This window comes from Miscanthus floridulus, chromosome 15 (genome assembly GCF_019320115.1).
Source record: "Miscanthus floridulus cultivar M001 chromosome 15, ASM1932011v1, whole genome shotgun sequence".
NCBI lineage: Eukaryota > Viridiplantae > Streptophyta > Magnoliopsida > Poales > Poaceae > Miscanthus > Miscanthus floridulus.
The window spans coordinates 85585363-85606849 of NC_089594.1; the positions used below are offsets into that span (position 1 = coordinate 85585363).

A 21487-nucleotide genomic window follows, 5' to 3' on the forward strand; every position below is an offset into this window, starting at 1 on the left:
GGCGGCTGTCAAGACCCTCGGGGGCCCAGCCTTCGAACCCCTGGACTGTAACGGGTTCGGTGCCCAGTTCCTTAGTCTGAAAGGAATCGGGTGGGGAATATTCCCCTCCCATCGGCTGACAACGGTGGGTGCACCTTTTGAGGCGGTTCCTCGGGGAGACGGAACGGCGCCTGTCATGACGTGGTGTCTGCAGATGGGACCTTACCGTACGTGCGCGCGCGGTTAATGAGAAAAAGGTGGACGCGTGGGCGGTTTAATTGGATCCGCATTAACTACGCCAGATCTAGGAGATAATCTTCCCGGTTTCATCGCCCGCCCGTTCGCCTTCTCCCTCATAAATACGTGATGAGCCGTGCCCCTGTCCCTCCTTACCTTTTCTGCCTGCACTTGCGCTTTCTGCCCTCGAGCGGTTGCTAGGTACAGCGGAAGAGAGCGCCGGGGAGAAGAAGGGAGAAGGGGGAGGAGAAGAGAGAGAGAGAGAGAGAGAGTAAGCGAGAGCACGTGTTACCACCGTAGTCGCATTCTCCACCGTACCCATGGCTGGTGGCGCTGTCGTCCTCCAGGCGGATCCTTGGGGTTCGTTCGACATGTCTGCGGAGACGCTTGCAGTCGCTCATCGACGACGGTCTTCTCTGCCCGGTCTCCGACCCCAACAGGCCGGAGTGGATTGCTCCGGGGGCCAAGCCGGAGCCGAGGCCAGTGCCGCTCTGCCTTTTGTCAACAGGTGTGTGCTGCTCTTCTCTGTGGAGTACGTCAGCGGAAATTGGTGCAGCAACATCCTGAGGATCATCATCACCATTGACTTGAATTTCTTATGGCCTAATATCTCCAATGGCCAATTGCTTGATTGCCTCACATGGTGGATCATCCTTTCCTACAACACTTGAATCAACTTGCTCTACTTGAGAGCCATTAGATTCATCAAATGTCACATCCACCGTGACTTCAATCTTGCCCAAGGCCTTATTGAAGACACGATAGGCGTGCTCATTTGATCCATAACCAAGAAGAATGCCTTCATCAATTTTAGATGCAAATTTAGAGGTTTGGGGCCTTTTGTTTAGAATGAAGCATTTGCACCCAAAGACTCTAAAATATGACACCTTTGGTTTGTTACCGGTTAGAAGCTCATATGAAGTCTTCTTGTATTTCTTGTGTAGGTAGAGGCGGTTGATTGCATGGCAAGCGGTGTTGACGGCGTCACTCCAAAAGATATCCGATGTCTTGTACACATCAAGCATTGTTCTTGCCATATCTAGAAGTGTCCTGTTCTTCCTCTCTACTACGCCATTTTGTTGAGGGGTATATGGAGTTGAAAACTCATGCTTGATGCCCTCTTCATCTAGGAATTCTTCTACTAGAGTGTTTTTGAATTCACTTCCATTGCCACTTCTTATTTTCTTGATGAGAAGGCTAAATTCTCTTTGTGCCCTTCTCACAAAGATTTTCACCTTCTCTTGTATCTGTGACTTATCAAAAACAAAGAACACCTAAGTGAAGCGGGAATAATCATCAACAATTACTAATCCATATTGGTTACCCCCAATGCTTAGGTAGGCGACCGGTCCAAAGAGATCTATGTGAATCAATTCCAATGGTTGTGTAGTGGTCATGATGCTCTTTGGTGGGTGAGGTACACCTACTTGCTTTTTGGATTGGCAAGCGCTACAAATCCTGTCTTTCTCAAATTGAACATTGGTTAGTCCGATGATGTGGTTGTCTTTTAAGAGTTTGGTCAAGTTCCTCATCCCAACATGAGCAAGTCGGCGGTGCCATAACCAGCCCATGCTAGATTTAGCCACTAAACAGGTCTCAAGTCTAGCCTTCCCTTTGTTGAAATCAACTAGGTAAAGCTTGTTTTTGAGGCGGCCTGTAAAGACTATAGAAGAATCCTCCCTCTTAGAGACTTCCACACCCTTATCCATGAAGAGACAATTGTAGCCCTTCTCATAAGCGCCTAGACATAGAGAAAATTACCTGAGCAATCTTTACTAATCTTATGGAGTCTAGTAATTTTGGTGATACCAAATGAAATAACTGAAAAAATAAACAGAAAAGATTTGTCAGAAGCAACGAAAACCAACAGCAACCTGAAGCTGAATATAGAGACAAACAAGCTACAAGATATACCTCCTGAACCAAGGAAGCTGTGTCTTGAGGCCATGTGCTGCTATCACCAGAACTGTGAAATTTCAGGCACAACTCTTTGATACACAAGAAGGACGATAGTTTAACTGTTCATGGAAAAAATATAAGCGTTACTATGATAATTTGCAACCATGGGACAGAAGTATTCAAAAGATGTTTAGAATTATTATATTACAGATCCCATATATCATACCTTGCCAACTCTCCTCAGGTGAGAGAGAATTCAATATTAGTTCTAAAATAATCTTCTTTTGGTTGATAATGTCCTGTGGAAAAGCAACACTGATGCAAGATGTTGCACAATTGAGCACTTTATCCAGAGGAATAGAAGCACCTTCACTTTCATCTTGTTCTGCAGAAAAGAACCCATACATAAATTTTAAAGGAGTGAAACAAGTATTTGGGATAAAATAGAGATAAATTATATAAGATGATTGCATGCCTACTATATCATACATTTAACCAGGAATTTTATACATGGTTGTATTTCAGTTCTATTTATTAGCAGTAAGATCAGGATTAGTTGAGGCTTCACTTATTGATTCAGAAAGACAATCAGTGATAACAAATTCGGCAAATTAGAATGATCATATTCCATACTAGAGAAAATTTTGAAAATTATATATATCCTAAGTTTCTCTGCAAATGAAACTTTGCTACACAAAGGACATCAATGTATTATTCTGGAAGTGCCTCATCAAGCTTCAAGCTATTCTTGAAAAGGTCCTCAGAACTAAAAAAATGTGTTATCCTACAAAATAGCTATACATATAAAAGAGAGCATTGGGTATTCTCAATCACAAAAGGTTTTGTAAAAATAGTCATTAACTGAATGAATTGTTCAAAATAATGACTCACCAGCACCAGCAGAGACCTTTGTCTTCGAAATGACAGATTGGTTAGAAACCTCGTACAACATTGGAAACACACTATTAAAAAATCCTGGATCTCTGAATGCCGCAATCACCTGAAAAGTGATGAAAAAGAAAAACCTTAGGTAAATGGTACCAATTCTAAAATTTTGAAATAACTAAAAGGCTTTGCGAACCTTGCGGACAGAAAATGGCAAAATAAGTTAACACCCTCAAGAAAAATCTAATAAATCTTTAGCATGATGCTAAAAGGTACATTTCTGCAACAGTTAAAATTTGTTTTATTAAAGAAAATTTTGGTCCACTAAAGAAAACGCTGGCCAACAAAAAATAACACTACAGCATCTGCTAGTGAAAATGGGTTCCGAAAAGTAAATGAGAATTGAAGAAAAATACTTTGTGTAGACACAAGAAAGCTGCTTCACGGTACAATTTTGATTTCCTACTGCACGCAGCACACACAGCATTTAGTATAACACTTGGCAAGCTGGAGTCTTCTGCAGTTATAGCAACATGACAGCAAGAACACAATGAAGCCAATGCGTCCAGAATAGCATCTTTTCCCTGTTGAAAAATGTAAGGGAACAAAATTAATTATGTACCAACAACCAAGACATGGATAAATTTCCAAAACAATGTATAAGCAGATACTCCACTTATCATTCCATGAACAAATGAATGATAGTGTGAATTACCTCCCAGAATCGACCTGGCAATTCTTTCAAAAGTGATTTGAGAATATTCTGGTAGTGTGCTGATAGGGGTTCTCCAAGAATATCACATAGCTTCTTTATAGCCTTGGCTGACTGGAAGGAGAAGGCTGTACAGTAAGTATATTACAAGGTACAGGACTTTTAACTATTATTATCTGATATGCATATGGACAAGCAAATTATGAAATAGGACTGTACCTTTCTTTTACCAGCCCATGATGACAATGACATGCCATCACATAAAAGAGATACAATTTCTGGTAAATATAGTGTTAGGGTTACTCTTTCACTAGTAGGAATATCCTCCCAAAGTTCTTCATATAAAGCACTGGTGTCTTTATCATCATCAAACCTGAAACAAAGTTTTGTTTATACACATGGAAAGGTTTCTGTATTTCAACTAAACTGAAGGCATTATGAATATTTGAAATACTAGGAGTCAAGAAAATGCAAGGTAGACAAATGTGTCCTTCACATACCTCGACACAAAAATTACAGGGATAACCACCGCATTATATCCACCAAGAATATCTGCTGCATTGCTCAAGTAGGCTTTAATAAGAATTGCACCAGATAACTGATCGTTTTTCCCACCTGAATGCAGAGAGGTAGTATCTTCAATAAGCTTCTGAGCCTGGGGAAGACTAGCGTATTTCAAAACAGTTGCACAAGAGGACGCGAAAGCCTTTTTAGCGGTAGAACTCCTTTCCTCCAGAACAGCACTATACAATAACTTCAGTAATATTGTTGTGAATGGTTTGATGTCAACCATGACCCTCTGCACCAACAAGGTTATGAAGCTAGCAACACCAACCCTGGAATCAGACAGAAAGGAACATTGAAGTAGTGAGAAATGAAGCATTTGAGGATATAATGAATAAGATCGTACAGGCAATCCTAACCTTGTATTTAAGCCAACAGCTGATCTAACCATTTGAGCCAAGCGAGGAACCAATAGATCAAGTGAATTCTTATCAACAATTTTTATACAGATATCAAGAGTTTCCCACATTGGAGAATCTTTAGCCACAGCTATACGCAAGCTTTCAAGCTTATCAGTTTTGATGCCAACATTCCCTGCATGCATCTTTGATCCAAAGGCAGGAGTGAGTAAAATATCGCATCTGTCAGATATACACGTGCAACATCATCATCATCAGTCCTTATAGAAGTGGGGAAAATTAGCATACCTCAACATAATTCAACCTTTGATCCTCCAGACTTGACAAACATTCAAGCATACAACTAACAAGTTCCGGCAGATGAGGACGAAGGGCAGGACCAGCACCCTGAAGACATCAGGAAGCCATGAGCTTAAGACATCATCTTTAGTTAATTATTTGGTGATGGCATCTACATAAGCAGAGGAGCAAAAGCTAGAAGCTGTAGTCTGTGCATAGGCAAAGTAGTAATTTTATTTTGACCGTAGGTAATAAGAACCTTTCATGTTTCTTTCCTTTTGATTCATTTCCTTTCATAACATTACTTAACATATTCTAGGGAATCTCTGTTCCTTTACTTTAAGAAAGAAGTTAGAATACTCTTGAAGCATTCGGCCAAGTGCCAACGGCATAAAAATGGCAATCCTGTTTGAATTTTCAAATATTGTTCGTATAACAAGGCTAATGCTTAGGCTATTGACATCCAAACAAGAAACTGGAGAAACTGCAATTTATGTGGAATAAACATATGAAATTGCTTAGAAAGTAGAGGTAATAGAAAGTTTCTCTTCGATAGCACCTTGAGGAAATTTGATGTTTGATTAGGACATGAATAGAGATAAAGTGCTATGATCTATTGTTCACTCAGTGGTCAGTATGTTAGAGTTGAAACTTGAAACACAATTGTCAGAGAAAAAATCATCAAACTTGGTGAAATATCGCATGGTTTCAATATAACTCATCATATGGCAGATATTGCAACTAAACTTGTTAAAGTTTACCATCATTCCATCAATATACCTTAGCAAGCTTCATGACCAAACTAATAGCAGCTTTTTGAACACTTGGAACTTTAATGAGTATGCCCTCAGAAAGCAAGTATGGCAGCACAATGTTCATTGTTTCGTTTGCATCAGAAGTAGAAGTTAGTGATATATCACAGAGCCTAATTGTCAATGAGCTTACGGCTCGGCACAAACTGTCACCAGCAGTTCGCACAGTTTCCTTTATGTCATCCATTGCACGGAAGGTGGTTGTCCATATTTTTCTCAAATGTTTACAAACCTAAAGAACAAATAAAAAGGTGAAGTTGTAATTGTTCTGAAAAGAAATTCAAAGTCAGATTCATACAAACACTTTAATATAGCTCATGTCAAATGAAATATTGAGCTATTCAGAATTTCCATAACACCATGAATGTTACCTGACTATATCTTCGACCTTGGATGATGTCTGCAAGTGCAAGACAGGATGCTTCTCGTGAGCGCCAAAGCCTCGATCCAGATTGAACCAATAGATCCTCTACTATGGCATCATAATGTTCATCTATTGCTTTTTTCGGATCTGAAACAATTAACTTCCAGATGTGTACCATTGAATCCTAAAAGGTGCAGCTGGAACTATTAGCTCCGAGGAAAGGCTCTATGAGCTTATTAAGAAATATGAATGCAATAAGATAACCTATTGATGTATATCAATGACAACCATAAAACAGTGCAATAACTGATTGCTGAGAGGGACCCTCTTAAGGATAAGAGGACTGCTGACATGTATATCAGTTACTCATCAGTAGATATGTTTGATCTATTTTTCTGATCCGAGTTCCAAGGCCACGTTTTACTTAATTTCAAGCACTAGTTGCATGGATGTTCATTATACCAAAACCTTGCTACTCACAGTAAAGGATGCTTGAAAATAATGATTTCTGGAACTATGATTGTGCATGGGAGTACATTGACTACTAGAAAACTATTATTGTGGTATAAAGCTAATCTCAATGAGTTATAATGCAAAATTCATGCAGTGTTTAAATAAATTTAATATAAATTTTCTCAACAACAAGAAAAACATGAGGAAATCTTATCTGCAATCTGATTACAGGATAGAAAAGTATAGAACAGTATAGAATAACTAACAAATGTGGAAACAAAGTGTTTAGTTATAATGCTGAAAGTCATCATAGTGCCTTAATAAACCAGCATATAAACATGCATAACTTAAATGTACTAAACTAAGGAAATCAATATCAAGTTATGCTTAACTAGTCGAGCTGTTTGATGACAACATTGCTTAGCGCATCAGCTTCTTACTTTCTTGTACGAAAAGAATGGCAACATCATACTAACTATATTACATGGTTATATGTAGTTTTACAAGAGTACATTTGTCAACCAAATAGTTTAATTTCAGTCCAATAAAAAGTAAACAAAGAAAACGGAACATATGGTGATGAGTGTGCAAACTTAGATACCTGGATGTTTTTATCAGGGTCGTGTTGGTAACGGACAAGCCTAGGAATTAAGGTATTCAGATATGGTTGAAGTGCCTCGCCAGCTTGTTTGGCTATCTTGGAAAATCCAAAAGCAGCACCCCTTTTGGAATTGAGAGCAGCCTGATAATTAGCTAGATCCATGAACTTGTATATCAGGTCAGGTTGCCCCATCTCATTGGCAAGACTGCACAGCTCCTTGTACGTGCTAAGTTTCCCTCCAGTAGGATTATTGCCAATTGTGCCTTCTTGAAAGACCTCAGAATCCTCCATCAACTAATGCAGTGCATAAAACATAATTACCTTAGGGTGAAACATTATCAACTAAGGAAAAATATATAATTGAGAAAAAATATGAACCTTAATGGCTTTTTTCTTTCTTGCAGCGCCAGTCAGTGTGTTCACCAGAGCATGAACCAGCTCCTCTTTCATAGATGCATCACCAAGCTCATACACAATACTCATGCCTTGAGATGCCAAATCTTGCGTAAGCTCATTTGGATCACCAAGAAGATGTGAAAGGGCTTCCTGCGAAAGAAATGAAATTTACATTTGTAAATAAAGAAGGAAGAACTCTGGTGGAAACATTATCTGAACAAATAAGGCAATCAGATATTAGACTAAACTATAACTAAGGTGACCTATATCCTCCAAGCAACAACTGTGCTAGCTGAAGAAGAAAGAAGTATATTTCACCAGTATATTCATAAGCAGTTCAGCTCACTTCAATCAAAGGTGAGATACCCTAGGTCTACTTTTTGGCACCACACTAAAGCGCAAATTTGAAATACAGTCATAGATTGGCACATAAACCCTAGTAAGAACTCCCAAAATTAATCAAAAGCTAGTTCAGTTTTTTAAGTGGGGTACACATCTAATGTACTTCTACTCAAAGTCAGCTTCCATTCCTAAGTCACTGTATATTACTGGCACTAAAATACCATATGCACATCACCGTTTAATGATTACAGATTCTAATGCACTGAGGCAGTTTAGAGAAAAGTTTAAAAATGTACAAAGGTCATTGTAATAATCTAGGTATCTTATTCTTGGTTGACAAACCTGGATTTGCGGAAGTAGTTCTAGGATTTTTTTATGTCGGCCACAGTACATCGTCAGTGAGACCAACCAGACAGTACCTGCACAGCGTTCTTCTTTTCTACTGCTATAAATTAGTGATTCAAACAACTTTTTAATAATTTCTTCTCGTGCAACTGAGTGTGCTTCTTCACAACCACTTTTTTCATAGGAGTTACTCGAGACTAGAGATGCATCACCGGTAAGATAGTTTGTGGCCTGGGAAAGGGAAACAAAGTTTGTCTCCAGTATCACATCTGCTGTCACAGGAACTTCTCCCCATATGAAAGATAAAGCCTCCCCCGCAGAAAAAAGTACATCTTCGACCTGAACAACCATAATTTAAGAATGTTATTATTTATTCAAAAGAATAGTGGTAATAGTTTAGCTGCAAAGTTTGGATTTTTGTGCGATTACCTTAGAACGTGAAAGACTAAAAATCAAGTCTAATGCATCATTCAGGTGAGGAAAGGACATCTCATTCCAAGATATGTGCCCCAATGATACCAGAATTTTCTGTTGAGCTTTAGTATCATTTTCAGAAAGAAGCTTAGTCAGCCTCTCACGGAGAACGCTTAATAGTGTACCTGAAGGCAAACATAATTAAAATAAATAGCATCATAGATGGTGAATAGCACAACTCATAAGCAGTATAGGTTTGATTAACAAGTTTAACCTGTAGAAGAGTTTTGGTTGATGGAAGGTAATGCACAACGCAGACCAATGTGGCCAAGAGATTCCATTGCAACAGATGCTAATGTCGAACCTTCAGAGATAACTACTTTTACAAGAATATCAACAACAACTTTTACCATATCCTCAGATATCTGCATATGCACTCCAAATACAAAAAATTAAAAAAATTCAATTGAAAAAGATACAAATTAGTTGCATCCATAAAAATATGTGTTAGGAAAAAAGTTTTCTAAGACGCATGGTGGCAGCCAAATTAATTGCATCATAGGCAATCAAACTTGTGGAGTGAGCAAAAGTATCCAAAACATAGAAATTAGACATCTATCAGACAGGTCCAGGCTCCAACCTAGCACTTGAGAATCTGTTTTCATAAGCCTAGGAGTGGGTGTGTGTTAAGATTTCTCCAAAGGTCAAACCCCTTCTCTCTTCTTAATATATATGAGCTCTCCTGCATGTTCAAGAAAAAAGTAGTTTTGGCTCACTGACGCTAGGAGCTAGTTACTTAGGGGGTATGTCACACCCAATTTTAAGAACAAAAGAGGATGTATAAAAGTCTTATATGCACCCCTGGAACGGTGGCACACACAAGGAGACAAATTGTAAAATGTACCATCACAGTGTTTATTACACAGCAAACAAATATTCATCACAAAGATCCAAATCACACATTAAACACAATAATAATCCAGCTAGCACACAAATAGTTCACACACACTTAAAACTTGACTCGACTCAGGATACTAATAACGTTCCTATTACAAAGGTTTCATAAACTTAAGGCGTGGTGTCGTTCTTGGTGGAGGGCTCAAAAATCTTCTCATACAGCTTGGGACGGCCTAGTTCAGTGTTAAGGCCATCAATCTCCACCTGGTATTCTTTGTTCAAATCTTGCGCCTTCCACAGCTCTTCTTCTAAGGCTCCCACCTTATTCTCAAGCTCTCGGGTTAGCTCAACGGTTGCCTCAAGGGTTTTTGATCCTCTATCCACAACCTCTATTGTCCAAACATTTTCCTCCGCAAGATAGCATGGATAATACAGGAGCCCATCATGCTTCATAGCATCAGAGAGATGGCCATGGTAGAAGGCAAGTGCATTGAAGGATGCATCCTCCATGCTTCTTTCCACGGTAGCCCGACTCGCATGGTGGATGAGAATTGCGTCTACCTTGCGAGCATTCGGGTCCTGATCCACAACTGAGTATCCCAGGAGGAACTCATCAGAGGCTGACTGTGCTCCGTAGTGTGATACTCCAAAGTAGCTTGCAGGTCTGGGTGGTAAAACTCCATCGTCATCATCAGCAAGTCGTGGTAGAAGGCATTGTCATCAGGCTTCTTGATGCTTAGCTTGTCGGTCCAACCTATACACGACGGTGGCTGGAGTACTTCATCTTCATCATCACTGGTCAAGTCAATGGCCTCCACACGTGCTGGGGACTGAGCTATCGGAGTTGGTGATGATTGAACTTCTTCTTCATCTTCAGCCTTCCAGTTCCCGGAGTTGGTGATGATTGAACTTCTTCTTCATCTCCAGTTCCCGGGAACTGGAAGGCTGAAGATGAAGAAGTTCAATCATCACCAACTCCGATAGCTCAGTCCCCAGCACGTGTGGAGGCCATTGACTTGACCAGTGATGATGAAGATGAAGTACTTCAGCCACCGTCGTGTATAGGTTGGACCGACAAGCTAAGCATCAAGAAGCCTGATGACAATGCCTTCTACCACGACTTGCTGATGATGACGATGGAGTTTTACCACCCAGACCTGCAAGCTACTTTAGAGTATCACACTACGGAGCACAGTCACCCTCTGATGAGTTCCTCCTGGGATACTCAGTTGTGGATCAGGACCCCGAATGCTCGCAAGGTAGATGCGGTTCTCATCCACCATGTGAGTCGGGCTACCGCGGAAAGAAGCATGGAGGATGCATCCTTCAATGCACTTGCCTTCTACCGTGGCCGTCTCTCTGATGCTACGAAGCATGATGGGCTCCTGTATTATCCATGCTATCTTGCGGAGGAAAATGTTTGGACAATAGAGGTTGTGGATAGAGGATCAAAAACCCTTGAGGTAACCGTTGAGCTAACCCGAGAGCTTGCGAATAAGGTGGGAGCCTTAGAAGAAGAGCTGCGGAAGGCGCAAGATTTGAACAAAGAATACCAGGTGGAGATTGATGGCCTTAACGCTGAACTAGGCCGTCCCAAGCTGTATGAGAAGATTTTTGAGCCCTCCACCAAGAACGACACCGCGCCTTAAGTTTATGAAACCTTTGTAATAGGAACGTTATTAGTATCCTGAGTCGAGTCAAGTTTTAAGTGTGTGTGAACTATTTGTGTGCTAGCTGGATTATTATTGTGTTTAATGTGTGATTTGGATCTTTGTGATGAATATTTGTTTGCTGTGTAATAAACACTGTGATGGTACATTTTACAATTTGTCTCCTTGTGTGTGCCACCGTTCCAGGGGTGCATATAAGACTTTTATACATCCTCTTTTGTTCTTAAAATTGGGTGTGACAGGGTAATGGTGCAACTATTTCTTCTACACTTGTGCAGTTATTGCCCTAGCTTCCAACACTGATAGGCCACCCTTTCTAGCATGCTATACTCCATTCCAAATTATAAGACGTTTTGGCTTTTCTAAATATGTAGCTTTTGCTATGCACTTGATATACACTTATGTCTAGATACATATAAAAAACAATGCATCTGAATCTAAGCCAAAACGTCTTATAAAAGGAGGGAGTAATGTTTAGCAAAGCTATCTACTTGCACAACCAAGCATTGATGCTCAAGAAAGTGTGGATGAAGAATGAGAGAGAAACTTAAAAAAAATCTCGCAATGTTCTGTACTTCTATTGCTCTGAGAAAATAATCAAATATTGATGTGACACAAATAAATCAGAAATGTGTTCTTCGTACTTCCTTTTAATCTTCCAATATAAAGCATTTTGACTTGTAATAAGAAAAGTGTTAACTCTCTTCCTTCCCCATATTATTTTTCTGTTCATGTCTTAGTGACATGGAGAATTAGATAAACATTCATTCTGCCACATGTTACTCGATTTCTCTCTCCAACTACCAATACTAGAGAAACATACAGGTTCTCATGAACAATAATTCTACCAGTATCAATATCAAGTCACTCTAGCAAATATGATAAGTATATTCAAGATGCAGTTTCAAGACAGAGCAATCTAAGAAACCATGCCAAATTTTACATAAAGACACATCAGAGAAAATGAAATCAGTAAACAAGCTACAAAGTTAGGAGAATGAATAAAATGAACGTACATAAGATTGCTTCAAAGCACCAGCTGTTAGGTACCCAATCGCACACAGAACTCCATGGTAATTTTCAAATCTGGCAAAATTCATCAAATAGTCACATGAATCAGAAATTGTGTGGCAACAGTGCAACACCAACGACATGTCAGTCTTAAAGTTTTTTCATACCTTGATGGACGGTTTTGACTCAGTGTTGAAGTGAGCTCAGACAGAAGACTTAGTGCAGAAGAGGTTGAAAGAGCTGAAGAAGCAATACCAAGCAGGCGTGACGCAGCTTCACGAGCATCAGAATCAACATGACCCAAAAGAGTTCTTAGCCAATTTATGCGTTCTGCATACCGCAATGATACCAACTGCAAGTATAAAGTGCAAGTTTACAAAAAATCTGAGGAAAACATGAAAGTTTATTTTGATAAATGGCACCAAATGGAAACCTTTGGTTCACGAGAAGAAAGGTCAACCAATGACTTCAAGGCCAGCGCATGCAGTTCGCTAGACCCTTCATATGACATGGCATGTTCTAAGACGACACACATTTTTGCTACAGCAGAATCAGATGGATCTTGCAAAAGATTTGAGCTATCACAAGACTCAAAGCACTTCATCAGAAACTTGATCATTGAAACAAATGTTTTTGAAGGGAAAAGCAATTTTCCATTTCTCTGCTCATCAGAATCCAGCAACTGAGGTCGCTGACAGCAGATATAATTTATCATCTCCTTTACATCAGGATAGCTGAAATCACCAGACCCTGCAGATGATTGCCTCCCATCATTCATAAGATTTAGACCAGCTAGAGCCATTTCCCTGTGAAAACAGAACTAATAAGATACATAGAAGGATAAACATGTGTACAACTTAAAAAAGGCATGCATTGATAAAATCTCCTGAAGCATCAGCATCATAATCGAGAACTTGTTCGCAAAAATGTATTGTACCAAATGCCAAAGCAAGATCACCAAATATTCTCAAGTCATTTGAAAATGCCAAACATGTACAACTTAAAAAAAGGCATGCATTGATAAAATCTGCTGAAGTATCAGCATCATAATCGAGAATTTCTTGTTCGCAAAAATGTATTATACCAAATGCCAAAGCAAGATCACCAATTATTCTCAAGTCATTCGAAAATGTCAGAACTGAAGGACGTTGCTACTTTCATCCAAACATGAGAAACATTTGTCGAGTGCAGCAAAAAGGGTTTATGAAATTGAGTCAGGTGAACAGTTATTGATCTAGCAGATTTCACAATCTGAATTCAATCTAATGGTTTTACTGACTGGCAAGTGACAAGTATAACTAAGTCTATGATAGTATACAGCATCACCTCAAATGACAATGGAGTCTTTATAGTTTATATTCAACTTGCAATTCCATAAAAAGAAACAAAAAATGCTAATTTCATGAATACTGTATAGGAGAAGAGAAGAATGCCAATATGGCCTGCACTCTGCAGGATAAGTCGAGCATGCATAGCAATAGGGCAACTTTTACAAAATGAGTGAACCTTATGATTAATTACATGGATACGTAGCTAGAAAAAAGTTAGAACGAACACTAAAAGCATCAACAATGTTGTGACAATTGATGTTTGGAAACTTCTAAAATAGTACAGAAAAGCAACCATAACATCAAAGCATTATGCCAAAATAATGTATATCCAATATCTTTTGTAACCAACCTTATGTCAAGTTTATCATCTGAAGCCCCAATCATGCAAATGTACCGGCTTGAACAGTGTCGCGTATCGTATAATGTTGTTGCCCATCTTATAGCAGAAAAGCGAACCTCACTTTGCTCCTTTATTAAGAAAAAAATTATATAACAAAAATGTGTAAGATAAAGCAATTACGCGAAGTTTAAAATAAGAGCATAGAAATCCTTCGGTTAGGCCCTTAGAAATGATAAGATATTGCAATTTGGGAGTAATTAGTCTATGTCTACTCCATAGGAGTTTCAAAAGAAAACTAGCCACCCCATAAAAACTGCCACGATAGAAAGTATGACAAAGTAAGCCATCAGCGATAAGTTCTCAAGGATGTACATGAGATATCAATACACTTGTGATCACTTAGAAAAGGGTGGGACAAGTTATGTTTCGACTCCAAAGATGAGATCTAAACTGAGAATTTGAGTCATAGTTGAAGGATAAAAAATCTGACTTCTCGCCTAGGTGGCTATGAAAATATCTCAGAAAAGCTAAAATGTTAAACATCTCTGAATACTAAAATTTGGCATGGTTATTTGAAGTAAAAATTTGGTCAGAAATTTTTCCTGAGATCAGCTGTTTGAACTTTTAACTTCTTTTGCATATTACTTTAATAGTATTAGTGGCTGGAATAAATCTAAATCGAAATATCATATACAGAAAATCAAACTGATTTGGTGAAGAGAAGGTGCTTTTCTATTCGCATGAACTGGTCAATAACCCAGGATAAAATTACTTCGTTAGTTTGCAATATTCACATGTTACATCATGTAATGAGCTTTACAGATTGTTTTGAATAATTACACAATTTATTATTAAATGGAGCACCAGCCTTCTTTCAAGTTCCTAAAGCAAAGACTTAGGTTCTGATCTTGCAACCCTCATACTAAAATTTATTTTCATTCAAGACTATCACCAACGAAACCATATATAAATGTTGAGAACAAAGGATTAGCACAATAGTGGTTTGAGAGCCTATGATGACAAGAACAACAACTTTACCGCTTCACAATTTTCCAGAAGAAGCGCCTCAAGATCCTTCAGTACTATCGTTGAAGCACGCTGATATCAAGGTCAAGAAAAAAGAGAGTAAACTTAACTGATAATTCTCCAATTAAAGCTAGAGAAAAAAATAAGATGCATAGAAATCATGGTAAAGTCATGATGCAGCAAATAGAACAAAGCGCAAACTATGCAAAAATGTTGCAAAATGAAAAGCCAGTACCCAATTGCTATTGGTTCTGTTCTGGATGATGGAAAATCTCTGTTTTATTGTTTCTATCTTATGTGCACACTAAAATATCCTCTCTTTGTTGTGAAACACTAAAATATCCTGCTAGACAAGCATCAATTACGTTCTAATGTATTGAAGCTCACTTTTACTTGCGAGCAATAGCATAAAGGGTTACCAACACACATGACATGCCCCACTGGGTTGATATGTAATTGTGAACCCTAAGGCCCTGTTTGGATGCAAAGTATTTGTGGAGTTTTAGATGAAAAAAATACCATGGTTTTACAAAATACATTAGTTTCGGAAAAACTTTGTGGTGTTTGTATACAACAAACCTTGTAGTTTTGAAAAACATGGTACTGCTGAAACGTAGTCTTTTGGAGTAATAGAAACTCTACTCTAGACATCTTTTTGCAAAACAGTTGTTTTTGCACATCTCTGGTCTCTAAAAACTACTACATCAAAATATAAGTATTCCCAAAGTAACCATATGAATTGTTCAGCTAAGGTATCTGAGAGTAGATCAGAAGTTAAAAAATGGAAACTGCCTAAACATATTTTGAAGTCTCCTTGCCTCCAAAAGGTTTTAGTATGGACTTCTTTGCATCAACCATTTACAATAAGCTAGCATTTACAGGTTGCATCAACCATTTAAACCAAAAAAAAAACTGTACAAATGATCAATTAATGACAATTTAAAATCATCTTTGTGAAGCACACTTTGAAGAAAGCAACATGCTCTCCAAAGTTACCTTATATGCTGTAGCAAGGGAAGTAGCCGCCTCTTGAATTGTCAAACGAAGAGATTGATCCTCCAATCTCAAAGCAGTAAAGAGTCGTATGGCCATGTCAGTTTTATCACTGGAATATAATAGAGGTAGAAACGTCATTCCTTAATATAACATAAATGAAACAAGAGCCAAGAAAGTTTTAAGAAAATATCATGCCTGAATAAATTTGGCATGCGAGAGGCAAGCAAACCAATAGCCTGGTATGCAAATATTTTGGTATCTCTACCGGTAGAATCTGGAGAAGAAAATCAACACATGTTCAATGTTTTGCAATCATTTCTCCTCCAGCTAATTCAATAGATTGGGAATAAACTCTTAGCCATTGTCTTGGTTCTACTTTGCCATCATACTTGGAATGATTTGCTGGCTTAAATTTGTGTGGTAGCTTCAATGTTTGTAGCCTTCCTGCGAAACAAGGGAATCTGTCGTATGGTTCTATTCTTTCGTAATCTGGTGATCTTGCCCTCCTGTAATAGGATCTGTCTTCTTTAAACTTGGATTCTCCGTAGTCGTCTTCTTTGTCCAATCTTTTTGATGCTTCCGGGTATCGTTGACTCAACTCTGGTTTGCCTTTTTCTTGTAGCTTTGGGTAATGTTCTTGCCTTCCATTAATGTCAGTATTCTCTCCTAGCCTCTGAAAAATCGACTTTTTGGGTGGTTGTTCCCCTTGTGGCTCTTGTGGAACTTCTTTGCCGGGTTGTTTTTCTGATTCCCCGACTTCTTTCTTCTGGTCTTCCTTTGTCTTTCCGTTATTCGTGAGGGTGTGTAACTCTTTTGTTAATTCTTCAATTCTTTCCCTTTTTGTACTTTTTGCGGCTTCTCTTTTCGCCTTCTTTCTGTTGTATTCCGTTAGTTCCGCCTTGTATTTATTCCAGATTTGCTTCCTCTGTTTGGCCCTGTTCCTCCTTCCAGCCTTCAATTTATTTTTCTTTAGTCTTGCTAGTCTTTGCTCATCATTTTCGTTGCTGTCGCTTTTTTCATCTGGCGAGATGTTGCCTTCTGATTCGTCTGAAGATTTTATATCTGGTATCTGTGGTGGTTCCAAGGGTTGTTCTAACTGCTCCACCATGTATACAGTGTGCCTCTTCCGAGCTCTTCTTGTACGGTATTTCATCCTTCATTAGGTTGAGCTGTCGATAGTTTCTGAGCTGGATCCAAGTTCTTTTCCCTCTTGATAAGGTAGTTCTTCAACGTATGTGCTAGTCTGGGCTTTGCTTGAGGTGAAAGAACCCATCCAATGTACCACACAGTCTTGTGGGGTAACTGTCATGATCATTCCTTCTTGTGCTCCCTCCAGGAGTATTTTTCTTGCTGAGTTCATCTTGTCTTGGGTAAAGTGTTGATAGATTGATGCCGCGTTGTGCAGTCCGTACATTCTCGAGTTCTTCTTCGAGTTGTACGGGTTGTATTCCTTCACGATCGTTGTTGTATCTCCGAGTTCAATTAGGCTTGGTTCTTGTGCTGTGAAGATTGTCTCGGAGTCGGGTTGTATCTCTTTCTCAGAGTCAGTTTCGTATCCGCTTTCTTCCTCATTCCGAGTTGGATCCGAAGTTGAGAGTTTCGTCATCTTCTCGGCGAGTTCGTATTCAACTTTGTCATCGAATTCTTTTTCTTCTCGGAGACGGGTACGTAGCTTGCCGTCGCCGTCAGCCTCGTAGATCTAGGATCCGAAGACGAAGGTTGTTCCCGTCGAAAAAGTCATCTTGAGGTCGAGGTCCGCCGAGCTCTCGAGAAAAAATTCATCGAAAGCCCCTACCTGGCGCACCAGCTGTCGATGTTTTACCACCGATAGCCTGCCACGGGGGTACCCGAGACAGTTGTTCAGGCTTCGGCGAATAGTGGAACTCGGCGGTTACGCAAAGAGACTCACGATTTATACTGGTTCAGGCCCTCGACTTGGTCGAGTAATAACCTTACGTCCAGTTCGGCGTTAGCCTGTTTGCGTCGTATTGCTTTGAGTGTTGGGTATGTGTTTCGTTGTTTACAAGGGGTATCCTCACCAGCCCTTTATAGTCCAGGTGCTGAGAGGAGTTGTTTGTGTCCTACTCGGATACAAGGTCAGAGTCCTAAGCTATGCTTCGGGCGTCTTTCCTTGGATAGTTCGAGTTGGAATTTTGGTCTTGCACGTTGCTTTGCTCTGTGTTCTTCTTTGGTGATTAGGCTGTGGGCCTTGTTACCAATGCCCACTTCCCTATAATACGGTCTTTGGGGGGCCCGTAGGGTTCCCCATCGACAAGCCCCCAAGCATTTCATGATTGAGCTTCAAGGGCCGAGTTGTTGTAGACTTTGATCGGGGTTCTTCTTGAAGTGAAATCTTGAGATGGTCTTATTTGATTCTTCTTTTGGCTGATGTGCATTTTTGCTGAAAAAGTGCACTCAGTGAGTGTAGCCCCCGAGCCTCTTACTATTTGGCACAAAAAGCTAGAGGATCTTTCTGTCTTGATGTCCTCCGAGTTCTTTTCCTTTGAGTGCAGCCAGTGCAATTTTGCAAAAAATTGCACTCATTGAGTGTAGCCCTCGAGCCTCTTGTTTTTTGGTACAAAAAGTTGGAGGGTCGAAAAATTGAAAATGTATTTTTCTATGGTGGGTACTTGCAGCCCCCGAGCCTTCTCCGGGTTCTTTTCTGTTGAGAAGAAGCCGGTAGAAGTGTCGGGCACCTTAGAATGGGGTACCCCAAGCAAAACATCAAATGGGTCGCTAAAGTCCCATTTAAAAAAATAAAAGCTAGAAGGTAAGTCATGGGCCCCTCACCCGCCACGATCGAGCCCACTGGGCCCTCCCCCTCCTTGCCTCGAGCCTCGAGCAGGAGGTCTCGGCATCCCGACGCAAACTCCGCTTCGTGCGAGGCTCCCTAGGGAAGGCCTCAGCAGGGAACGTCGTCTCCGCCTCGCCCGAAGCCCTCCACAGAAGGCCTCGGCAGGAGGCGCGTTCTCCGTATCGCGCGAGGCCTCTCGCGCGAGGCCTCGGCAAGGTGCCTGATCTCCGTCTCGCGCGAGGCCTCATTCTCCGTATCGCTCGAGGCCGGCTTGTCCGCAGTCCGTCGCCCCCCGCCTCGGCCAATCCTCCCGACAGCGCGTCATGTCTCATTAATGCTTCAACCACTCCCGCAATCTCAGCCGGACGGTGGCTTAACGCCACAGGATGGCCGACGCGACCCGAGGTCGCATCAGCGCCATACCGGCCGGGACATGGCACGGTGGGGATTACCGGCCACTGTGTCCTAACACTGTGTCCACGATCAGCGCCATACCGGCTGGGACAGGGTACGACGGGGATTACCAGCCACTGTGTCCTAACGCTGTACCCATGATCAGCCAAGGCCTCGGCACTGTACACCAGGGCCTCGGCGATCTTGGGGTTCGTGCCTGCCGAGACCCCCCCACCACAGTGCAAGCCTCGGCACCGACCAAAGTCTCGGCCTCGCGTACAGTCCCTCCACGGTGGCTGGCACGTTCGCTGCCGCGTCCACTTCGAGGCATTCCCGGGGCTCCCACGACGCACAGGATATGATGGGACGACCACGCCGCCCCAGTACTCCAAGGACGGACCACTCCGACGACCACGCCGCCATAGGAACAGGCCACAGGGTTCGGACATGCCGCCCCTGTTGGCATGACGCCGCATAGTAATACATGTACTGTCTTTGTCCTCCCTTCAACTATAAAAGGAGAAGACTTGGACCACTTAGGGGGGAGAGAACACCTTGTAACACACACACGCACATATTCCCGCCGCTTGAGAGCAACGTCTCAGACGGCCCACACAACACCTTGCCGAGACCTGGGACTAGTTCCCTCCTTCCCTTAGCTTGTAACCCCTACTACGAGTACTTCGGTGCAAGGAATACAAGTTTGATCTCTCAGACTGGACGTAGGGTACCGATTGCCCGAACCAGTATAAATCTTGTGTCTCTTTGCATCACCATCCGGGATCGGGAGCACGCAAAACAAATTCACTAGTCGGCACCGTGGTAGGGGACTCTGCGTGTCAGTTTCGTCATCCCAGCAGGTGCCAGATGACAGACCCCGTACGACCATTGCGTCTCGGCACCATGGTTTGGTTCGGGAGCCTAGAGTTCATGTCTCTAGGGCATGAGTACGACATGGTACTCCTCACTCCTCGAGCCCCACCGTCCGACGATGAAGTTACGCACCGGTAGCCCAGGCGTAGGCGGCGCTCGGGCGGCCGCTCTCGCCGCGCTCGCCAGGCATGACGCGAGCAAGGCCACCCCGACGCTACGCGAACCCGGGGCGGCACGCCACTCCCCGCCGATATCCTACGACCAGCTGTTGGTACGGGGTCCCTGGCTGGGGACCTGTCTGGCCTGAGCTTGGACAAAGGAAAATCGCCGGTGGCTCGCGGCGATGCCCGTCATCAAGCTCCGCTCCCCCACTCCCTGAAGAACCGACCCCGGCGGAGCAGAATCCGGCGACGGCACCATCCCCATACCCCTTTGGGTTGAGAAATGCCGCCGCTTCTTATGCCTACGCATACGCTGCCGCTCACGAGGATCCCTCAGAGCGCTGCCAGCGCTTCGGTCTCGACCTAAACACCCACACCGACTCCTCGGATGAGGACGCGGCATGGCCCGGAGTGGATTTCTCCGGGCTCCACGACTCTGGGGCTTTGCGCCAGTTCTTGGCCACAAGCGACTACTGCTTTGGTTACTCCGACTCCGACGACGAAGGCACTTATGATCCCACTCGCGAGTGTTTCCACGTTGGGCTCGGGATGCCGAGGGCAGGCGAAGAGGATGAGGCGGCAGGTAGCCGCTCCCCGCTTCGCCCAGGGGCGGGCGCCGCCACGCCCCCACGCATTGCCCTATCGGCCGTACAAAATGAGAACGTTGCTCTTGCACGACCTCAGCGCCCAGACCTAGAGCAGCTCCGAGAGCTCCAGGCCAAGGTCGAACAAGACCAACTCCTTCTGCAGCAGCTTCAAGACACTCTCGAACAAGAACAGCGAGGCCGCGGCGAAGGCGGGGGAGCCCGACGGAGGGCCCGCGATGTGCATCACCGCATCCACGACGACGAAGGGAGTGAGCAACCCCCAGTCTTCAATCGCGCTAGCCAGAACATCGCGGCTGCGGCAATGCTAGTCCACGCAATGCCCGAGCCTTCTACCACGGAGGGGCGGTGGGTCCGCGGCGAGCTCCACGATCTCCTAGAGACCGCTGCGGTTCAGTAGGCTGAGAGTTCCATCTCCCGACGGCATGGGGGCGCCTCGAACCTACCCACGGCACCGCCTCGGTAGGAGAGGGAAGCCCCGGCTCGCCCCGAGCCCGACCGAGCGCCAATAGCCCACAGGGTCCCCATGCTTCTGGACCGCCTCGGCAATCGATGCGAGGTGCAGAGAGACCATGAGGTGGTCAGCACGCTACGACGCCACGACAACGAGGGGCCCGCTCCGGGCTACCACCCACACCGGGGTGGTCGCTACGACAGTGGGGAGGACCGCAGTCCTTCCCCTGAACCGCCAGGCCCTCGGGTCTTCAGCAGGGCCATCCATGCTGCTCTTTTTCCCACCCGGTTCTGGC

The 21487-nt window shown here is 42.6% G+C and overlaps 1 protein-coding gene and 1 long non-coding RNA gene across 2 annotated transcripts; both read right to left on the reverse strand.

The window, feature by feature from the left end:
- Positions 1–1843: 1843 nt before the first annotated feature.
- LOC136507837 (uncharacterized) lies at positions 1844–13021 on the reverse strand. Its single transcript, XM_066502440.1, has 21 exons — positions 12653–13021; positions 12387–12571; positions 12225–12294; positions 8916–9066; positions 8657–8826; positions 8225–8566; positions 7523–7690; positions 7145–7438; positions 6098–6274; positions 5695–5958; positions 4924–5022; positions 4636–4820; positions 4213–4548; positions 3932–4085; positions 3716–3826; positions 3417–3584; positions 3007–3115; positions 2342–2500; positions 2131–2234; positions 1978–2037; positions 1844–1870 (listed from the first exon to the last, which is right to left on the reverse strand). Exons 1-21 carry the CDS (start codon positions 13019–13021, stop codon positions 1844–1846), a joined length of 3702 nt encoding a protein of 1233 aa, XP_066358537.1.
- An 888-nt stretch (positions 13022–13909) lies between these two features.
- Positions 13910–16189, reverse strand: LOC136508431 (uncharacterized). The gene is made up of 4 exons (XR_010771968.1): positions 16108–16189; positions 15913–16021; positions 14929–14988; positions 13910–14018 (listed from the first exon to the last, which is right to left on the reverse strand). It is a non-coding gene; the product is annotated as an uncharacterized lncRNA (long non-coding RNA).
- Positions 16190–21487: the final 5298 nt, after the last annotated feature.

Excerpts from the sequence above, each read along its gene's own strand:
- LOC136507837 (XM_066502440.1), bottom strand. The coding sequence starts at position 13,021 with ATGGCTCTAGCTGGTCTAAATCTTATGAATGATGGGAGGCAATCATCT. Across the intron at positions 12,295-12,386 it reads AGTCAAAACCGTCCATCAAG|ATTTGAAAATTACCATGGAG; the intron begins GTATGAAAAAAC and ends GAATTTTGCCAG. Across the intron at positions 5,959-6,097 it reads AAGGTCGAAGATATAGTCAG|GTTTGTAAACATTTGAGAAA; the intron begins GTAACATTCATG and ends TTTGTTCTTTAG.